Source organism: Strix aluco, chromosome 11 (assembly GCF_031877795.1).
Source record: "Strix aluco isolate bStrAlu1 chromosome 11, bStrAlu1.hap1, whole genome shotgun sequence".
Taxonomy (NCBI): Eukaryota; Metazoa; Chordata; class Aves; order Strigiformes; family Strigidae; genus Strix; species Strix aluco.
In genome coordinates, this window is record NC_133941.1 from 4433847 (window position 1) to 4454597 (window position 20751).

The 20751-nt window shown below is 40.8% G+C and overlaps 1 protein-coding gene across 8 annotated transcripts in view; it reads right to left on the reverse strand.

The window, feature by feature from the left end:
* The window catches only part of FHIT (fragile histidine triad diadenosine triphosphatase), a 620171-nt gene that overhangs the window by 157910 nt on the left and 441510 nt on the right, over positions 1–20751 (reverse strand). For 3 of the 8 annotated variants that reach the window (XR_012624678.1, XM_074835872.1, XM_074835873.1), the window contains exon 1: positions 18562–18681. The exons of 4 other annotated variants lie outside the window; for them this stretch is intronic. Coding sequence is in view for 3 of the 4 variants with exons in the window: in XM_074835872.1 (XP_074691973.1) it covers positions 18562–18676 (115 nt within the window). In the remaining variant the exon portion in view is untranslated. Of the gene's footprint in view, positions 1–10933; positions 11036–18561; positions 18682–20751 lie in introns of those variants that run through there. One more of the 8 variants, XM_074835879.1, reaches the window with a different exon arrangement.

Here is a 20751-nt window from a genome sequence, read left to right on the forward strand (position 1 = left end):
CAATTTACTAAACTTAACCCTGCTGGAATTGCAACATGTCATTGCAAAGCCTCATTTCAGAGGAAACTAGCTCATGATCCAGCCTCTCCACCTGAGGATAAGAAACAACTTGTGAGAAAATGCTTGAGCATTGAGTCTTAATTAAAGCCGTGGCACCATCATATTCAAAAAATAATGTGATCATTATGAAGTTATATTCTAGCTCATGATTCAGGAACTATAATGAGGGAATAATTAATTACTAAATATTAGTTATGACAAATTTACTTTCTTGCAATTTACTGGATGCCATATTCCAGGCAGTAAGTTTTATTGGAAACAAGATTTAACCTGGTGGAAAGACACCATTGAATGTGTTGGGAATTAAGGTTCTGTACAAACCTGTAAGCTTTATTGACATTGTTGTCTATGGTACTTAAAAGTACAATCTTTTTTTCTGTTCTGGGCATCTATGTCAGGAGACAGCAATAAAATAAACGGATTAATATTTGGTGAATCTTCCTGGGATTGATCTTGCCTAATTTTGAAGGTAAATTGGATTGACTGACAGAGCAAACCATTGGATTTGCGGCTGTGAAAAGCCAGTGCTTTATGGCAGTATCTTGCTGCTTAGGAAGTTTCACTCCTCCCATTCTCTTTTCTGCAGAATTGTTATCTCAAGGAAGGTTCTATTGGACCTGCTGCTGGAGAAGCTGGTAGCAGATCCACTTTCTCCAACTACCTATCGATGGCAGATGATCAAGAGCTTTACACATACTCTTTATAACTCTGCACTGTCTATGCTGAACAGCACAGAGAAAGACAAGCTTGTGGTAGCACGTGCCAGACCAACAATGCCTTCATTTCATAACCAGTGAAGCATCAGCTGGAGGAATGCAGTACAAGATCAATTATCAGAGTATCACAGGGGACAATGAATACATTTGGATAATCAAGGTTTCAGGTAATGAAGGTAATTTTGACTGTAATTGATAGATAATGAGGAACATGAATAACAGGGAGTTTTGGAAAACTGAATTTGGATAATGCAGACTGTCTTACACTAAGTGTATTCCTCAAAGAATATTGTAATGTATGCTGGGATTTTCAAAGTGTTTAAATGGAATAAACCACCTGATTCCCATTAATTTCTCAGAAGTGGTTTTCTACCCAGTTCTGTTAGGGCATTCAGAAAACCGCTCCAATTAAAGTCAATGGAGAGCTGTGTTTGTCTTAAGCTGTAAGCTCTCATGGCATATTCTGAATACTTAGTTACTGAAATTGCTTCTAAAGCAACAGGATGGGCTATGGTGTTCCAGGGAACTGTTCCATGAGAGTAGAATGAGCCTAAATTACAAAGGAGAGAAAGAAACTCTCTTGGAAACAAGAAATGATCTCTGCACCCCTTGCAGGAATAGCTTAGCCCTCTGTAAGAACATCAGCACCTTTAGGAACAGTCTGAAAAACAAGAGAACCTTCTATCTGCCTTATGAAAGAGCTGTTCAGCACACTTGCACAGCAGAAAAGGAAATCATAGTACCTTTGCCCTGCAAGATCACATCTTTGCTGTTGTATCTAAAAATAAATCTGTCAGTGTATTTCCATCAATTCCTTTGAATGCTTAAAATTGCAAAGTCCACGATAAAGAACCTAGATGAGTATCTTTACTGTGTTGGCTAATACACAGTTGAAATGGATTTTGTAGAGAGATGACTTTTCAAGTAAAAGAGTTTATTATTGTTTTTGCAAATGTTATTATTTCTTTGCTGTTTAGCAAGACCTACTGAAAACAGTACTGTTGTCATCCCAAGGAATTCTACATTATTAACAAGTGGAGCTCAGGAGCATGCACATAACACTCCATGCATTTAGGAGACAGGTGGTGACCCTTAGAAACGTTAATAGTTGGAGCACAAGGACACTGAAATGGTAAAGAAGGGAAATGTAACTGGGGGCTGATAGAGGTATTTCAAGACAAAGAAGAATATAACAATAGCCTCTTCTCCAGTTTATGTATTTGGGATTTAAAACAACTAGTGCAGCAAAGCAGGGAATCAGCCTTCACTCAGCTGCAGTAGAGGGAAAGGTGGGGTAAAAATACTGAAGAACCTGTGTACTGTTTAAGCAGACTCAGAGGCAGTCCAACATGAAAATAAATTCTTCTAAGCCACTATTCTTTAGCTATTTAATTTTGACAACTTATTTCATATCTGCTTTAACACAAGAAGCTTGATATCGCCAAGAATGTTCACAGAAAGTGCATGTGTCAGGAGAAAATGCTCCCAAAGATGCATTTTCCCTCATTTGCTAGGGGAGTCAGTTTTGGATAAGTCACACTGAAGGTCTGAGGAAATCTAGAGTACATCTTCAACAGAAAACTGTCCGCACGAAGCCCTCCTTTTAATACAAAATAAAACTCAAGCAGAGATGGTAAAACATAGCTTACAAAGCACCTGAGGCATTGAAAGCTATAAAGGAGGAGGGAAACAGAAAGTAGGTCTCCCCCCTGCTTTTCATTTGCATAATCATAAAATCACAGAATGGTTTGGGTTGGAAGGGACCTTAAAGATCATCTAGTCCCAACCCCCCTGCCACAGGCAGGGACACCTTCCACTAGCCCAGGTTGCTCAAAGCCCCGTCCAACCTGGCCTTGAACACTTCCAGGGAGGGGGCAGCCACAGCTTCTCTGGGCAACCTGTGCCAGGGCCTCACCACCCTCACAGTAAGGAATTTCTTCCTTATATCTAGTCTAAATCTACCCTCTTTCAGTTTAAAACCATTACCCCTTGTCCTATTGCTGCATCCCCTTGTAAAAAGTCCCTCTCAGGCTTTCTTGTAGGCCCCCTTTAGGTACCAGAAGGCTGCATAATAAGCCCTCTTGAATAAGGACAACAGGGCCCTGCGTCATGATTGCCTCTGTAGATGCTATTATAATACTATTATTGTCATTAATCCGCTTTGTTCCCAGCTCTGCACATCATAGCTAGGCGTTTCAGCATGCACAGTACATAAATTCATACTCTCATCCAGGACTCCTGCAATATTCAAATACAGGAGAATGAAGAAGACAAACTAGCAGTTTAACTCTGAATAACCTTATTTTGTGTGTGTGTCATCTGAAACCATTACTTTAATGTCATTATCTGTTTTTATTATTTCCTTTCTGTGGACTTGGAATAAAGACACAACTGAGACTCTCTCAGACACGGTCATTGGCATCATTACAGTCTTTCTACTGTCATCAACAGAGATCTGATCTGTAAATCAACTTAGACTGCAAGGGCTACTGAAGAGCAAGCACTCTTTATCATGCTATTACATACCCAAGCTACCACTTCCTCTGGCTCACTGAGAAAAACAGACTGTTTTAGTTCCTTTACATAACCAGAGGAGTTCTTAATGCACAGATTATTGACTTAGTGGGGTTTTATCATGTCCCAGTGTACCAGGGGATTCCTTAATCCAGGACTTCTTTACATGATCTATTTTCATGGCTCTTTTCATTGTCACAGTCTGTCATTATAATGATTTGCAAATCCAGAACCAGCATATGCTTAGCTCCTTAACAGGTGCTCAAGGAGGAGGGGGAGAGAAGGCATTTCCCCCTTCTTGTTTGCCCTCTCACACTCCAAAAGTGCCGAACCACATCACATGCAGCATGACAAAATCCCTGCAGGGCTGAGCACAGCAGGGAGTTGCATGGCAGAATGTTGGCTTTCTGCCCACAGGAGCATTTCCACATCAGCCCATCACCTTCACAAAACCAGCAGGATGGAGATCCTCCTTTGCAGCTCTCCACAGAGGTCAGCCTTTGTGGAGAGGCACAGAACATGCACAAATTGTCGAGGAGCCAAGTCCATCAGACCAGTGCTCTACAGAAACAGAAGTCTCCAAGAGAATATATGGGTCTCCAAATGGTCTGCTGCACAACATCACTTGCTAGTAAAAGCTACTGATGTTTGATTCCTTTGTTGATACTACTGAAAGTAGCCAGAGATGTTCATCCTTAGTACAGGGTCACTGCTGGGAAAAACAAATGTTCCAAAGCAAATGGAACATAACTATCAAGGGGAGACCCTGAATGTCTTGTAGTTATGAGATCAACAAAAAAATCCACTGAACAAGGGGAATGAAAAGATGTTTGCAGAGATGAAATCTCTTTCTGCTCAGTAAAGCCCTGAACCTGCTCTCCTCCCTTCCACTCCCGTCTCCAATTTACTGAGCCCCAGTTGCATAGGCAACGTCCACGTGAACTTCAACACCTGCATGAAGCTCCCTGTGAGTGCTGTACAGTGCGTGGACAGGGTTCAAGGTTATCAGATGCTTTAGGCTGATGTCCACCAAGGCAAGCATCTGATTTTATGGTCCTTTGGCCCTTACATCCTACCTCACTCTCATTAATAGGTATTTCCCTTGCCACTGGTAGAACCAGTATGCGAATCTGCAAGACTGCTGCACGCTCCAAATTAATCATAGGCCTAAAAGTCTCACTGGAGCGAAGTCTGAGTAGCTGTTAGCACTTCACAGCACGTCTACATACCCCCAAAGATCTGGGCTGTGATCTCTGATTTGGACCTCTCAGTGTTACCATAATACAAGCTGATAACAACAATATATCACTGTGCTTGTTGCTAGCAGACAGTTCCCTGGAGTGAAGGAAAAAATGGTTTAAATCTGACATGTTATCAATGTTAAAAAGAAAGTAAACTTATGCCAAAAAAAAAAAAAACCAACAAAGAAAGATGACAGTACTCCAACAGCATTCTGGATATGAGGGAGAAAACTGATGTTGAATTTGGTATCACAAACTTTGTTCCAGTGAATAAATTTCTAGATCTCCATGCTTCTTCGTGAAATTACAAGCACACAGCATTTCTTGGGGGTTTATGATCACCGTCAAAGCTGTCTTGCTGAGAAACGTGAATGTCTTTCTCTTTCCAAAGGTCACAAAGTAGATATCCCGTATCTAGGGGCTGAAAGAGCAGGAACGTTTGGTACTCCTCCAAATGAAAGCATCTCCACTGTCATTTGTTCAGCCTCCTCTTGTTAAGCTGCTGGATGTGAATCACCCAACGACCTCCCAACACGTCAATGATGGCTGTGTATACTGTTATAAAACTCAGTCTTGCGAAAGTGATGTGCATGCTTGTTGCTCTGGAAATTAAACATGTTCTCTACAGAGTCCCCTTGAATGTGCCTGTCTGCATTTCACATGCAACCCCATGCTGATAGCTACCACTGGTGTGAAAACCACTTGCGAATTATTTTTCCTGGGCTATGCGTTATTATCTTAGGTTTCTTATCAGGCCAGTCAGAACTGGTGGCACAGTCATTCCTGGCTGCATGTCACTGATACAGAACAGAAGACACAAGAGATGCCTAAGTGGAAGCAAGCAAACTAGCAGCAATGTAACTAAAAAAGGCAGAAACCCCTGCTTTTTGGTTGTTTATAGGAACTTCAAAGTTCTCCTGTTATAAATCATTCTGAGCTACCAGTCTGCCTAAGGATGGCTGTGCTTTTGAAGGTGAAAGCTTGAAGATCAGACCTTGGGTGATAAAAAGAATGTTGGTTCCACTACAGACAAAGTCGATTGCAGAGGAGATAAAATGGTGTCCAAGAAGAGGATAGATCAGGCTGAGATGTTTTTGCCGTGCAACTAGTTACTAAGAGATAAAAGTGTTTCTATGGGACAGATTTTCAGTAGAAGAGAATTAAGCTCTTCTAGGCCATATTTGACATCAGAAAGAGTAAATAAAATTTACATTTGACTACCACTTTCTTCAGACATTTAATTAGAATGAAGACTTACTGAATAAAAACTCCAAACTTTTAAACTAAACTTAAAAAAAAAAATCTTAAACCAATAGTGAACAATTAAAAAAAATCCTTGCAGCCATGATGCCAGATCCAATTATATTTGTACTGCTAATTTGTAAGTGCAAGGTAAGCAAAGTTGTCAATAGAGATGAGAAGCCAAAGAATTATAAGAGGGAAGGGAAATTGTTCTGTAGCAAAACATGCTCAGGATGTCCTCAAAAGAGGAACCAAAAGGCAATTTAATGTTGCTTCAGTCTCTTCTGTTCCAGAAGAGGCTCATCAGACTGCGTATGAAAACAAAGAACTGGCTCATAAAACTTTCAGACAAACTATGTTTAGAAAGCATTAAAAAAAAAAATTTAAAAAAATCAGCTTTTTCCTGGAAGAAAGTGATTTGTATGCAAATATACTCCAACATTTGTCACCAAAACTAAAGGATTTTGAAGTGAGAGAATTTTTTTTGAATATAAAGTTTATCACTGCTTTGATGAAATGAGATGCCAGCTGCGAGGTTGCTGCTGTCTCCTTTAATACCAATTAAAAGGATGGAAAATGGAGCTCTAGCTTGTGCTCACAGGCAGAGCCGACACCACACATGTAGCACAACTTTGACACCTAAGCCTCCAGTGGCAGCAGCAAAGACATCAAGGGGCCTACATTTAAAAGTAAAACACTAGACTTACTGGCAACCTCTATGACCTGAAGTATTACAAAATGCATGAAACACTCAAATATTACTTATAATAATTTCATGTTTTCCAATGAGAGAAGGAACGGGGAGCCAATATTTGAATAAAATAAAGAGCACACTCTGCTGCTGAGAAAGAATGGTCAAACTTATGTCGTTTTACATGTTTTAACCTTCTTTCTGTTTGTTCAGAAGAGTGGGTTTGCCCTTGGGCATCTTGGATGGTTTCACCTGACCCTTCTAGCCAGCAAGGACCAAGCAGGAAAGAACTACCACCAATTACACCCAGTAGCCATGCCTCCCTCCCCAAGCCCCAGGGAAGGGACAAGCCTTCCAGCACACTTTAAAGGTCAACAGGAGTAGACAGAGCTCAAAGCCATGCTGCCCACTTACAAAACACTTTGTCAGCAACTCTGTTTTACAGATCTTAGATTTGGAAACATTAAATAACCCCTCCGCTCTTTTTAATTACACACTCTGCATTTTTATCTACACTCACTGAAATCCTGGAATAATGAAATCCTGCAAGGAGGAGCTTCCTCCTCTCCCAGTAATTTTGACCTCAACAAGTACTGGAAAATTCCAAAGACTTGCTCAGACTTAGAAAACTATCCACAATTCGAGATGCTATCGCCATTGCTCTGCAATAGTCAACTGTTAATTGATTTCCTTTAAACTTGTGTAAGCTATAGATATATGGATGTGTACGTGCATTGAAACTCCAAGTGTGTTTCCTGGTTCAGAACTCTGATATCAAAACATCTACAATCTCTCCAAGTATGCTCTAGGACAACCTACAGGACAAAAGTAAATCAGTTTTAGCAAAGCAGAAGAGATTACTAGAGTACTGAACATCTTAAAATACCATTTCAAAAATTATTTTCTCACCTTAACTCACGTAGTCGCACAACTGTTGTGTTTTAGAAGATGACATTTCTGAGACTGCCAGTGATCTATCAAAAAACCCACAAAACTTACCAACAACCAGAGAATTCTCTCTTGGAGGTTTAGCTTACATGCCTGCACGTACATACTCACTTTCTCTGTTTTCATGTTATAAAGATTTTCCAGAAATGAGTCCCAAGAGGTGAAGGCTAAAGCCATTTAACATCATTTTGAATACATCAGAGAACAAAATGTTCCCACAATGGCAAACGCAATGCAAGAGAATACATCTGCACATAATGACAAGTAAAACATTGTGGAAGCAGATGCCAAGAAAACGCTTTTACCTTGATTCAGTTTCCTCAAGCAGAAGGATTTCAAAATGTTTTTCTGAAACATGGCTTAAACTGATGGACAAGAGGTTGGGCTGAGCACCTGGGACATTTGCAGCCCCCTTCTCCCACAGCATATCTGTGTAGGTGATAGCGCATCTGGATCACTCACTCTGCCTTGGGCAGATGCAAGGAAAACACCAAGCATGGCTGGTTGTGCTGCTGACACGGAGGAGGCCGTGTCCCAGGAGCGGAGGCACGGGCGGCCAGCAGCACACACCAGCTCCGCTGCAGGCAGGAGGATGCAGCAAGGCAGGAACGCAGCCCTCACTTCGTGTGTTATGCCCTACCGGTGCCCTAGTGCATCCTCCCAGTGCTCGGGGGCCATCTCACAGCTCAAATCATGGCACTGGGAAAATGCAATCAAAAAATCTAACATACTACATTACATATCTTTAAGTACAGAAATAGATGCACGCACAGAACAAGCCCCTCTAGAGCTGTGAAGCAAGATTTGAAACCCCGTTTCTTTGGCATGGGCACACAAATTTTCTGCAACAGCTAAAGATCTTGTCTGACGGTGGGAATGGCTCACTGATATTGTTTGTTTTGCACACAAACCTGCACAAAGCAGAAACAGTTTGGGGACTTCAGCTTTACAAAACAGTTTTAATATACAGAAATGCTAACCCTTGAGATGAAAAAAAGCAAAAAAGTTTTCCAAGATAACAACTTTTTTAGCAAAAAGAATGTGTAAAAATGCCCAACAAAAAAGTAGAGAGGAAAGGACCCTGGGATCCATCCATCCTACTCCATATAATCCCCAAACAGGCTGTGTGCAATAAGGTGTATATTATTATTTAATATTTTTGCCTTACATAATTTAGTACAGCACTGGATGTTGCAAAACCTTTTAATCCCTGTATTTTTTTCACAAAAACTGGAGACTTTTCTCTAAGGAAGTAAGGTATACAAGTTAATAAGTTGAGTAGCATTTCATCCTCACATAATAAAAATTCATAAAGAATTCTTTATAAAACAAACGAGGAGAAATCCCAACCAGAAGAAAATCATTAGTGCTAGAGTTTCAACAGAGGGCAACAGAGATGGCCTCACATGGAGCACAGCCCCTCACTCAAAAGAAAAATCAAGGGTATCTATTGCCTCTTTTACAAATGCAGTTTGGAAGCCACAAAAAAAGGCAGTTGTAACACCATGTCAGGCAATGTAAATATGCAGGTAGGTGTCCAATTACTTCAGCTTTAAAGATCGGTGCAGTCTATCTGTTTATAAGCAGACAGGGTGCACACAGGTTTTGATACATATGCTTGATGTATTTACCTTTGAAATCTGGCACTGCTGGTGACTGTTGTTCAACCAAAGTGTATGTATGCAAAAGCTAGATCATTTTCATCATGCTGTGCTGTGTATAGCTGCGCCTTTTAGACTAAATATCTACACTGCTGAAGAAAATGCCCTTTTCCTTTAGAAGTAGTAGAGTACAAACCTCAAAGGTTCATTTGTTTGCAATGACTAAGGCCCTAATGAGCATAACCAACACACTATTACACCAGCTCTGGAGTTACATGCAAATATATCCAAGGTAGACCTTTGTCAATACACCTCATAGCACAAATCCACATTGCAGAGAATAAAGTTGGTATAAACTATGCTTTCATATATTTCTTCATATTGAAAGAAATATTGGTGACCTTATCCAGTATGACTGTTATAATAGTAATAAAACCGAATCTCGGAAGATTACACTTCTGGTCAAAGTAGTAAAATGTGACCTTATGCTATTCAATACTGACATTTATTATATTAATTCAGACACAAAAACCTGCATTAAAATGATGTTAAGTGTCTGACTTTCAAGCACAACAGGTAAGAAATTTGATCTCCAAGTAAGACTTCTTCACCAACACTCCATTTCACATTTCACCATTGCAACACATGGCACAAAACCCTTACAGCGGCCCAAAGGATCTAAAATCTGGTAGTTTGGACTCCTTAAATAAAAATCTGCTTGCATCTCAGCCACAAGGATCATGGCAGGGGTGACGCAATGTATTGCATCTACAGTGTTCATACATGGTGGCCTCAATAGAAAACCAAAAATTAAAAAAAAAAAAAAAAATCCACCATCAGGAGTTCATCTTTGCTCTTCAGGTGGAAATAAAAAGGGCTAAATGCAAAACACTGACTACCAGACTGCAAAAGAATGAAATTTTTCACAGTCATTTTTTAATATCGCAGCAGCGTGTCCATTTCAAACAGAAAAAATACCACCTTGTCTCAGGTCAGCAAGGAAGATCGACGATTCTGCAGTCCCACGTACTCTGAACTCACCATGGATTTCACTAAAAATACAGGACATACAGAGAGAGCAGCGTATCGGAGCAGAGATGTGCACTGCAGATCTCAGAACAGAATGAGGTCTGGAGCTATTTTGGGATATAGCAAAAGTTGAAAAGTAGAGCTATCTGGCATTCTTTTTTATTTTTCTTCTGTAGTTAGTGTTTATTCACAGGCAATATTGCTATACGAAAAAAAGATTTTTCAGGGTTACAAGACAATTCCTGTTTTTAAAAAAATTAAAAATAATAATTACAAAAGATTCCAGAGTCTAAAGATCAGGCAACAATATGGGGATTTGAGCATTCATTTGAAGCATGGTAATTCTGCACAGAGATCTGTCTCCTGTTATGAGTATCCTGACTATTCTGTGATGTGTTACATGCTCACAGTGATTTTTAATGAGAAATTCAACAGCCATTTCAGTAACAACAAATAGCAGGACATCAACCATTTTTTCCCAGAACAGAACTCTTATTTTCTGGCCAGACTAAATTTGCAAACATGCTTAATTTTAACAATTCTGAGAATCAAATGAGAACACTAATGCTTCCCACTATGTTGGCAAGTTGCAAATTTCTGGTTTAAATTTCAGACAGAGAGGAAAGAGAAAAATGTTGGATTTTTATAATCCAAGTTGCATAATCTGTCAAGAACAATGATTTGCGTCTGGCAAATGCTGATATGTGTTTTTAGCAGAGCTAAGCAACATCAGCTCAGTGAGGAGAGCAGAATCCCGCCCCCCTCCCCCTCCCCTCCCCGCCTGTGGGCCAGGCATTGCAAAATGAAGCTTGGGGAAAAAAAAAAAAAAAGTGGGTTTGTCATCAGGGTGGCAGACAACCACATCTATTTCATTTCAGTAACTCAGAATACATACTGCTTTTTTAGGCTGAGTGACAGAGCTGCAGCTCTCCTGTAGTAAGGGTGACATCTCATTTCAACAGCAGCTTCTCCCCAAGACATCTTTCGGGTATGCGCACCAGGCAGACTCTCTTTCCAGACCCTCCAGCTTTGCTGGAGCATCTCGACAGCCCATTTGTGCAGGAGATCCTACTGCTCTTCTGCCTGGGCAGAAGCTGTTCCTGCAGGGATGGGCTGACAGCACAGTGCTCGGTGTCTAGGCAGATCCCTTGATTTGGTTTCCTTCCGCTCTCAGGGGTGCAGCTGGGTCAGGCTTTTTTTTCTTTTTAAAAAAATCTGCTTTTTGACACATTTCAGTACGTTTCTCCTAATCCACCCATATTCATGCCTCATCTTCATATAATGTGCTCTTTTAACAATGTGTAATGTGCAGCAGGCCCCAACACCTGGATATAAAAGCCTTCTTTCTCTGCTCTTTACCTCTTCTCCTACATTATTTGCATCCCACTATGATCCATCTCCTCTTATTTAAGAGGACAGAAATGTGACTAGTAAGGCATGTTATGAACTAGAGTATTTCACAAAAAATCTGCCAAACCCTCCATGGCCAAACTAATTATAACTGTACTCTCTCCGGCTTGATGAAGCTAAATGGAGACATACAAACTGTCTTTGAAAATAGAAAAACATGCAAGTGAAAAATGTTCATATGGAGAAATATGCATAGAGCATTGAGGTTTCAGGAGCAGCAGTTTATAGACCCAGTTACTACTACATGCATTTTAAATTTGAATGCCTCCTCAGTATTCATGAAGTGTACCACAGTTCAATAGTTGTTTTCATGAGTTGTGCCTTCATTAGGTGAACAACATTAAACACCTGGGATACTGTTCAAACTAGTCCTAAGGGGCAAATTTTCATGACAAATGAGCTGAGATAAATTTTACAACTGAAAAAAAAAAAATCCCAATTTTGCAATGGTGAATTTACTACTTGTTTCAAAGAAATAAAATAAAGCAACAAAGACACAAAGTTAATATTAATATTACTTCTACAAAATCCCCATAGAAAAGCTTTCAATTGGCTGTGCAAATAAGAACACTTTCAAATACCAGAAGGAGAGTAAATATTTATTGACACATGAGCTTTTTTTTGCCCCTTTCAGGTTAATGGGGTTAATTCCCCACTATCTTTGGAAACTTCTATTGTTCATTATCTGGGTGACAATTTATGCCTTTATGGCTAACAGTATCTTACGCATTTTGTTCAAAACTGTTTTCTTTTTTCCTAAGGCTTGTAGCATGCTTGTTTTGATTCTTAGTTGGATAATGTTCCATTGGAGATGTTACCAAATGTACATTTTTATCTGCCCTCTCCCTCATGGGGAGCCTTCCTTGTTCAGCACTGAGCGAGAAGTGCCTCAGTGCATGCACAGCGCTCTGGCTCAGTCAGCCACAGGTGTTTTCCTACCCAAAAGCTTTGGGAAGGCACAGAGACAGCTAATTGCAAGGAAGTCCTCTTGCCCTGCAGGCCTGCCATGACTTCCACAGCTCTGGCCATCCCCACCGCACACGTGGGTAAGGTTGATTCCCCTCGGGTACTGCTGTCAGGACAGAGAAACATTTTGTATATAGGGATTTCTTCTCTCCACTTACAGCTGGTCCTGTACAAATGGGTGTTAACCGTGACAGCTTACTGAACTGTAAAAAGACTTAAAATAATTCAGACTGGAGGTCTGACAGCTCAGGACTTGATATCAGTCTGATATCAATGACTGTCATACAGTCTGGCTGAGTCAGGACCAGTCTTTAGCTGGTTCCATACAATCTAGGCAGCTTGACAATCTCAGTCCCATGCCCTGCAGAGAAATATTGACACCATCACCTACACTGTGAGCCGACACTCATGCAGAGGCAATGAGAACACAGAGACAGACTTACACCTCCACTTTGTTCAGACACAAAGGTCATAGAGAAGACATGGTGGACAGGAAGAAGGGGCAGGGAAGACCAGCCTGCTACTCCTAACACTGCTGGAATCATATGCTAGAAGACTCAGTTTGTGTACTTGGCATCTTCTTCCAAGCACTACAACAGTTGCAAATAGGGAAAAGCAGTTTTATTTTGAGATAATTCCAATAACAACTACTATTTCCATAATCTTTTATTCTAGCTTCTTAAGTCACAGTTGCCTCCTCCTTTGATGACACCATCGTGGTAAGATACTATCGTCTAGTTGAGTAATATGTGTACATGCACAAACACCCCTAGCATGGTAGAAGCTCTCAAGACATTTATTTCACTGCCTCTTTTCCCTCTCTTTCTAGTTTATTATACCCTAAACAACCCCTTCCTCAGGAGACCTTCCAGCTCTCTTCCAAGCAGCCATTGAGCCTTTCATACTTAATAAAACATAAAAATTAAAGCAATGAATATTAGAAATATCCATCTTACTCGATTAGCTACTCCAGAGTGGACTGTAACCCTTTGAATGTGGTTGGCTAATCCCATTAGCTGGTCAAGCAATTTTCTCTACTCTTCTAGGAGTACAGAGCTCACTAGAAAATACATTTAGAACCATGCTCACCCTTTAGATTAGATTAAGCTCCCTATACAACTCCAAAGTGTTTCCCTAAGGTTTAAGACCTATATAGTAATCCCTGTATTTTTCACAATTCAGTGGGTATGCACTGCTCCTAAAAATTACTACAGGCTCGGTTTCACTTAAAGGTTAGACCCTCCTCCAAAGTACCAATTATTGTGGAATTACATGCCAAGGAAACAAGGACTTGCTTTAAAGATTACTAAAATTATCTTTGTCCTCACAGTGAGAAAGAATTCCCCCCAATTTGGTCTATTAGCAAATTTGAGCAGGACTTGAACAGGAGCAGGCTGGTTCCTCTGCATTGCATTTCCATGACTGTTGGCGTTTGCTGTGCAGGAGGTTGCAAACACTGACTCGATTCTCCTCTGTGCTGGTCCACACTATTGCTGTGGCTTCAAGACCTCAGAAGAACAGGGGAAATGAGGGAGGACAGTCGGAGCCTGCCTCCTGCACCCAAACATCTCCATCCAGTTACCAGGGAACCTCTGAGAACATAATATCTCCCTTCCCTTCTCACCACTTCAGACCACTTCCCTGTCAAAGTTGGTTAACAGGTTCAAAGCATGGGCAGGCTTCAGGGGATGCTTGGATCTGAATCCAGTTTTTCCCTTGGTTTGAAGGTGCACAAGATGGTTCGTTATCCACATTAGTTATTTTTTTATCTGCACTATAAAATACCAATCCCTTCAGGCTCCAAAAGCAAAACTAGAGGCAAGGTGCTAGGTCCTACACAGACGAAGTAAGAACTAGTCCCTGCTCGAAAACCATGCAGGGCAGACAGGGGATAGGAACACAGAAGGAGAAGAAATAAAACACATGTTCAAAACAGAGATATATAGCACAAGCATATAAATGCCACTTCCTAAGGAAACTGTGCTAAAAATCTGTCATAATTTAACTCAGCAAAACAGGCTGTAGATGACTGAAAAACCCAGTAGTGTTTGCAATGTAAACTCTATCCATGTGGACTCATTTTAAGAGTGCAAGAAAGCAAATCAGTACCAAAGTTTAGCTATTTACATCAGGTAATATTGCCAGAAATATGTCACTCTGCATTTTATGCCTAAACAAAGGATGCTAGAAGAGCAGAAGGGAAGATATTTGAAATCAGTAACTAGAAAGGCAAATTATTTTAACTTTAAAATAGTGACATCTTGAAGTGTGTTTTCATGAAAGTTCATATTAAAGCTGAGTTTAGCTCAGAATATTCTTCATAAGTGAATATTCAAACAACATGAGGCTACTGAAAATGTTCTCTGAGCTGAACCCTAATTATAACAGTGCAAAACATACCACTTTACTAATAGAGCATGTCTTTCAGTGACGACTGTTCCAAAAATGCGACTTTTTGTAATATGTGTGAATTCTCTACATTTTCTGAGAAGCAGCAGAGTAATAGTAAATATTTGGTTGGCACAGCTTCAGCATACAGATCACATATTCCGAGATTTGAGGGCTCTGAGTCAAGAAAATGCTTCAGTGAATGCTTAAGTTTGAATATTTACACATCAGCCGCCTTCTTTCCCCACAGTTGCTCCTCACAAGGCCCCTGCGTGACAGCAGAACCCAGTAGATTAGACAGGCTCTGCTCCAGCTAAATCAAAAGCAGGTAGTGCTGCGGATCCGGGAATGTCTGCAGAACAATGTCTGCCCTAAACCAGGGATGCGAGGGCCTTATTTTCATAAATGAAACATTTTCATAAGTGATACACAAGTGAGGACTTAAGCAGAAAAAGGGCAGACTGCAGAAAATACACCACATGGTTGGTATGCAGAAAAATCAACTGTAACATTTGCCCAAGAAAGGAGGTAAACAGGGCTTTGATGGGTAGGTTCTTAAATAATCCCCATGGAGATCTTTAATAGGAAATGCATTTAGAAGCACATCTGTTTACTTTGAATAACAAGGCCCACGTTTTTATAAAGTCAGGCACACCTAGCAGAGCACACGCAACACAGAGGAAAGCACACAGACATGGATCACAGGCACTCGCTCACACCCAGCTTGAGCTCGACGGGGAGCAAACAGATGACAGCTCAAGCTCCCTGAGCACACGGGGCCCTGGGAGGCCACACAAACCTCCGGCACGGGAGTGGAGAGGGGTGCTTGCCCTGAACACCTGCCCAAATTCCGCCATACAATGTGGCACTGATGTGGCTAAGCGGTCCCATGGCCACGCTGCTGGTGTCACAGACGCAGCTCTAACCCACGCTGGGCAGCGCCGCAGGAAGCTCAGAGTGTTCCCCAGGCAGTAGAGGTCTATCTAAAGGCTGCTGCTGGGTACGTGCATTACTGTGCTGTTGCCGAGCCATCCCCAAGTCCGGACAGGTTCACTGTTGCACTGTGTAATTTGGAAAAGTCTGGAGAGCCAAAGCACCACAGCCTGGAGTCATGTTGTTTTCAAACTTTAATCTTTGTTGCCTCTGGCCCTCAAAGAGCCAAGCTGAGCTCTGGCACAACTCAGGATCTGCATCATGATGGATCACTTGGTACCAGAAATGCTAGACACTAAAAGAACGGAGTCCATAAGCAGGACGATACAAGTAGATTCATCTCATTGCAGACACACCTTTTATCTACTTAGCGGCATTTGACATGTTAAGGGAGCCAACATGTGTGGAAGAGAGAATGCATTTCAGTCAGTGACATTTTCACTACAATACTCAGAGTTAAAAATGCATTAGCAGTAACTTTCCATCTATCAAAAGCATGAGGCAGGAAGCAACACTTGCCTGGCAAAGTCTAAGAATGCTATTAAATGTGCCGGAGGCCAGACTCTGTCCTTTTTTATGATCCATTTGCATAAGTAGGACATTTTCACATAAGTCTACATGGCTCTAGGGCAGCATAACTTGCCACCTCTCTGCCTGACTGCTACTTGGATTGCCTGACTACCGAGCATCAAGGACTGACTAAACACGATTTTTAAAAAAAGCTTATAGCCTGACCCATACAATATTTGCTCATTATTTGAATTCTGTAACATACAAACAGCAAGTAATTACAATCTCATATGGCTGGAATGACTGCTGGGGGTACAAAGCTAGCACATACCAGCTGATCTGCAGTAGCTGTGCAAGCACGCACTATCCATCCTCAGTGAATAGAAGGGACTTAGCTTGTGTTCAAGAAAAGAAACTTACTGTTTAGCAATGAGGTTTTGAAACCCCCCACATGCTGCTGCGGACACCCCACCCTCCATATGTAGGGTTACTGAGTCTCCATTTTGCCACAGCCTTTGATTTGCAAACCTGTGAATCACCCTCTCCCTCCTTGCTCTTTTCCTGTTACACAGAAGTAGAGGTCACTTGCTGTCCCACAACAGCAGTTCATCCTTGCAGCTCCCCACTGATGCAAGAAACGCAGCTCATGTGAGACTGGCAGAAAGTTGACGACAAAAGGAATTAAAACACCACTCCACAGTGCCATCTTGCAAGACTCTAAACTGTCCCATTCAGAGAGGCTCTGAAGACTGTTAACAAAAGGGCAGCAGTCAGGAGTTCCCCAAAGCCTGCCACGCCAGAGGCCGTGCATCCATCCAGCATGGCCCAACGCTGCCCGTAAGAGTGGTCAGGGCTTTTCTGGTTTGGCTGCCAGTGCTCCACTTGCATCAGCTGCTACTTCCCAGGGGCTTCTGGGTTTAGAGAATAAACACCAGAGTCCAGTATCCTGTGTTACACAGTGCACTCAGTTAACTTTTATCTGCATATTTAACTTTCTACAGAAGACTTGTGTAAGAGACATTCGAAGAATCTTCTTTGAAGTGGTGTAAGGTAGGAACCAGTCATAGGCATGCTTGCTCCTGCTCTCCATGGGAGGAAAAGAGGAGGGCAGGCAAATACCCTTGGTGTCACTACTCTTCCTGCTACTGCAATGAATGCTCCTCACAGTCACCTTTCTGATGGAAAGCCTGCTGTTTCTTTACATAATGACTTTAGAATAAATTGCATGGGGATCAGAACAGAGAGAAAATTTTAACTTGCAAGCACAGTTCCCCATCAAAACCTTCTTAGTTATTTCTTTATTTGGATCATACTCACTGTGATTCTGATGATACAAACACATAAACATGTGCAATACCTCTACCACGACTAGCAGTTACTCTGGAGTAAAGCCGCATGTATGTGGGCAGGCATTTCAAGTAGCCAGGTGCCTAACCATGATTAGAATAAAAACAGGTTTCTTTGCCATTTCTTCAGGGTTCCAATAGTTAATCCTAAAACCTGTTACCTGTCAGTGAATTTTAGACACTACTTGAAAGCAACACACAACTTTAGGAGTAAGCAAACTATCTTTTATGTCTTCTTTAGACGTCCCTGTTGAGTAATATTCTTTAGGAATTGTTATGGGCATCTAAGGATTTGGGCAATGTAGATTCTCAGATAATGTTGTTCTCGCAGTCAGTGAGATGGTCAAGAGCTACTGCAAGTCTTGCCTAGCAGCACTTGGAATGGCAAACCTATTTCTATTAGTGAGGGCAGGGGAAGGAACTGAGAGCAATTGTTTAAAAATGTAGTAACCAGCCTAGGCAGTTTCCTGCAGACAAAAGTTCTCAAGACACTAAAAAAGAAAAATTTCTTCTGTTCTTGAATCCAAGAGATGCTGTGGGGTGAGCCAAGGGAAAATTATCCCTGGGCCTTAAATATGATAGCATGAGAGTCATAAAATCCCCCACTCATTTCTTGCTATACCTTGGGCTCACTTCACCTAACTTTAGTCATCTAAATATTAGGGTAGTTTAAATGTGTTTAAATCTAGTTTAAACCTGTCCTTAGGGGAAAGAGAAAGACTTCTCTAGAATGCAATTTTCCTGTCCTATGGCAGCTGTCTCAGGTAACCAGGATAAATTGCCTCCTGGAATTATCTGCTGCTTTTCAGTCTAGATGACTGCCAGGGACTAGGGCTGACCCATGTGAAATAAAGGGCTGGGTAACTACAAGGTGTGTGCATGCACGGGGGTGATATAGTTAAGTTTCCTTCAAGAACAGAACAAAGATTTCAGCTTACCCCAGAAAATGCATGGTTATAAGGGTACTCAGCCTGGTTCCTGGCTTCATCACTAGGACTGCTTTTGGAAGGAAAATCTGCCTCTGGCTTTTAAAGACCCGCAGATCCAGACCTGACAGACTCCAGGCGAGTGGCAAAGCCATCAATTCCTGTCTTCTGCAAACTGTAGTGGGGCAACAGAGGAAAGCAGAAAGCAAAAAATGGTGGCAGTGTCAGGAACTTGTGCTGAGTTACAGTCTAGTGTACCACATGAGCAGCCAAGTACATAGTTTGAGCTAGAGAGGCAGTACCAATTCTGGGAGGAGGTCCTAATTTCTAACACTTAGATTAGGTGTTGTGTCCAGGTTGCTCAGTGTTAGCAAGCTATCCTCTCTGTTACTTGTCTCACTCTGGTTTACAACATCTGCAAAGTTGAATATTAACAGTCCAGTGCTTTCATCCTGACCACTGATAAAAATACTAAAAGTGACAAGTGATACCAAGTTGAAGGGTACATGGAAATCTTACACCAGTATGATCAGCTTTACCAGCACAACTTGGAATCAAATTTAAGAAGTCTACCCAGCCAGTCTCATACGAACCATTAGCTGCAAACTTACAGTGATAAGCATTATCTGCTTTTCATTTCTTCATCATTATTAATTAAATCAATTGCTCTGTTATTTTGTTATAGAAGTCAAATTTACAATTTTTAAATAGTGGCACATTAGATTTGCTCTAGTCTTCTGGAAATCAGACAGCCTTCTGAGTCTTATTAATAGTCAGTTTATTAATGGTCAACTCTGTAAAAGTTCAGGAATGTAAGCTACATGTTAAATGTAATAATTGAAAAGAAAAAAAAATCATGGCTGGCTTTTGCTTGAGTACGAAATAATCTTGCAACATTTTAATTTCCTAATTTATAATTCCTGTTCAAACATTTTCATGCAAGAGTGGACTAGTAACAACACTAACAGGCTTTCTTTCTGTTCCTATCCTTCCCACAACACATTTCTATAAGTCTTAGCTTCTGATTTACACCAAAGTATTGAGAACTTGGGTCATCATTTAAAGTTTCATGAAATTTTGAAACAGGCTGCGATTTTCTTCCCAGTTTTTTTGTCACAGACCATAATTTTAATTTTAGAAAATAATTACATTTAAAACCCCCAAAATGTTAAAGTTACAATGTTACCATTGATGCCTAGCTACATTTTGAATCACCAGGATATAAAGCTTAGGGGAGAGAGAGAGCACAAGCAAGCAAGCCGAATGGCAGATATATTTGTAGGAACCACATACATGTCTAGATTGATAAATGTATCTGTCTGCATAGGCATTTATCTAACAAAAAGAAACAGAGATAAAATGTGCAAAGAGAAACAGTAATTGTAAATAACAGTCTCTGTTGCTCTCCTTTCTTTCTAAAATTAGTCAATTTGATTTCTGAGGTCTTGATCTACATTTTCTATTGAAGACTATTTATTCCAAATACAAGAAGTTAAAGTGTCTACAGAACTTCAGTCTATTATTAACCTTGGGACTGGCAGCTTATTAAAAGTCATAGGTTGAGTATTCCAATTATCAGCCAAGGAGATGGAAAGAAACAAATTAAACATTGTGGCAAACAACAAGGGTCTTGTGGCCCCACCGCATGCAGTAAAATCTTGTTTTGTCTAGCATCTATTATTTTGAAATGGAGATCTCACAGGGCTGGAGACTGGGGATATTGTGCTCTTATTCAGAGATTCTTGTATATTTGTCTCTGTTATGTAAATCCCTGCACTCATCAGGGATGAGAGCTATTAAAAGAGATCATAAGGACTCGGAAAATTGCGTATTTCTCTTCCTGTACTAGTTTAGACTTTGATCCTGTAAACACTCATGAACATTAAAAAACCCCACAAACCTGCAGTACTTAAAAGTGCAAGTGCCCATGCCAAAATGCACGCTGTATTTCCTACCTCACTTCTCACCTGCTCACAAAGTTACTTTTTCATTTCAAACATTAGACTTTTGCAGTATAGCGTGAAAATTCTTTCTCTTGAAACCTGCCAATTACACGGGCTGTGCCATTTACAAGCTTGAAACCCATGTGTAAGAATGCACCCCCTTCCTGATAAACTGTAAATATTGGCTATTTAATGTCACATAGAGATCACAGTTGTTAGCTTATGTGACAAAATCTCTGGGTTTAGGACAGATAATCTATGTGTTTGCATATGTAAGAGAGGACTTG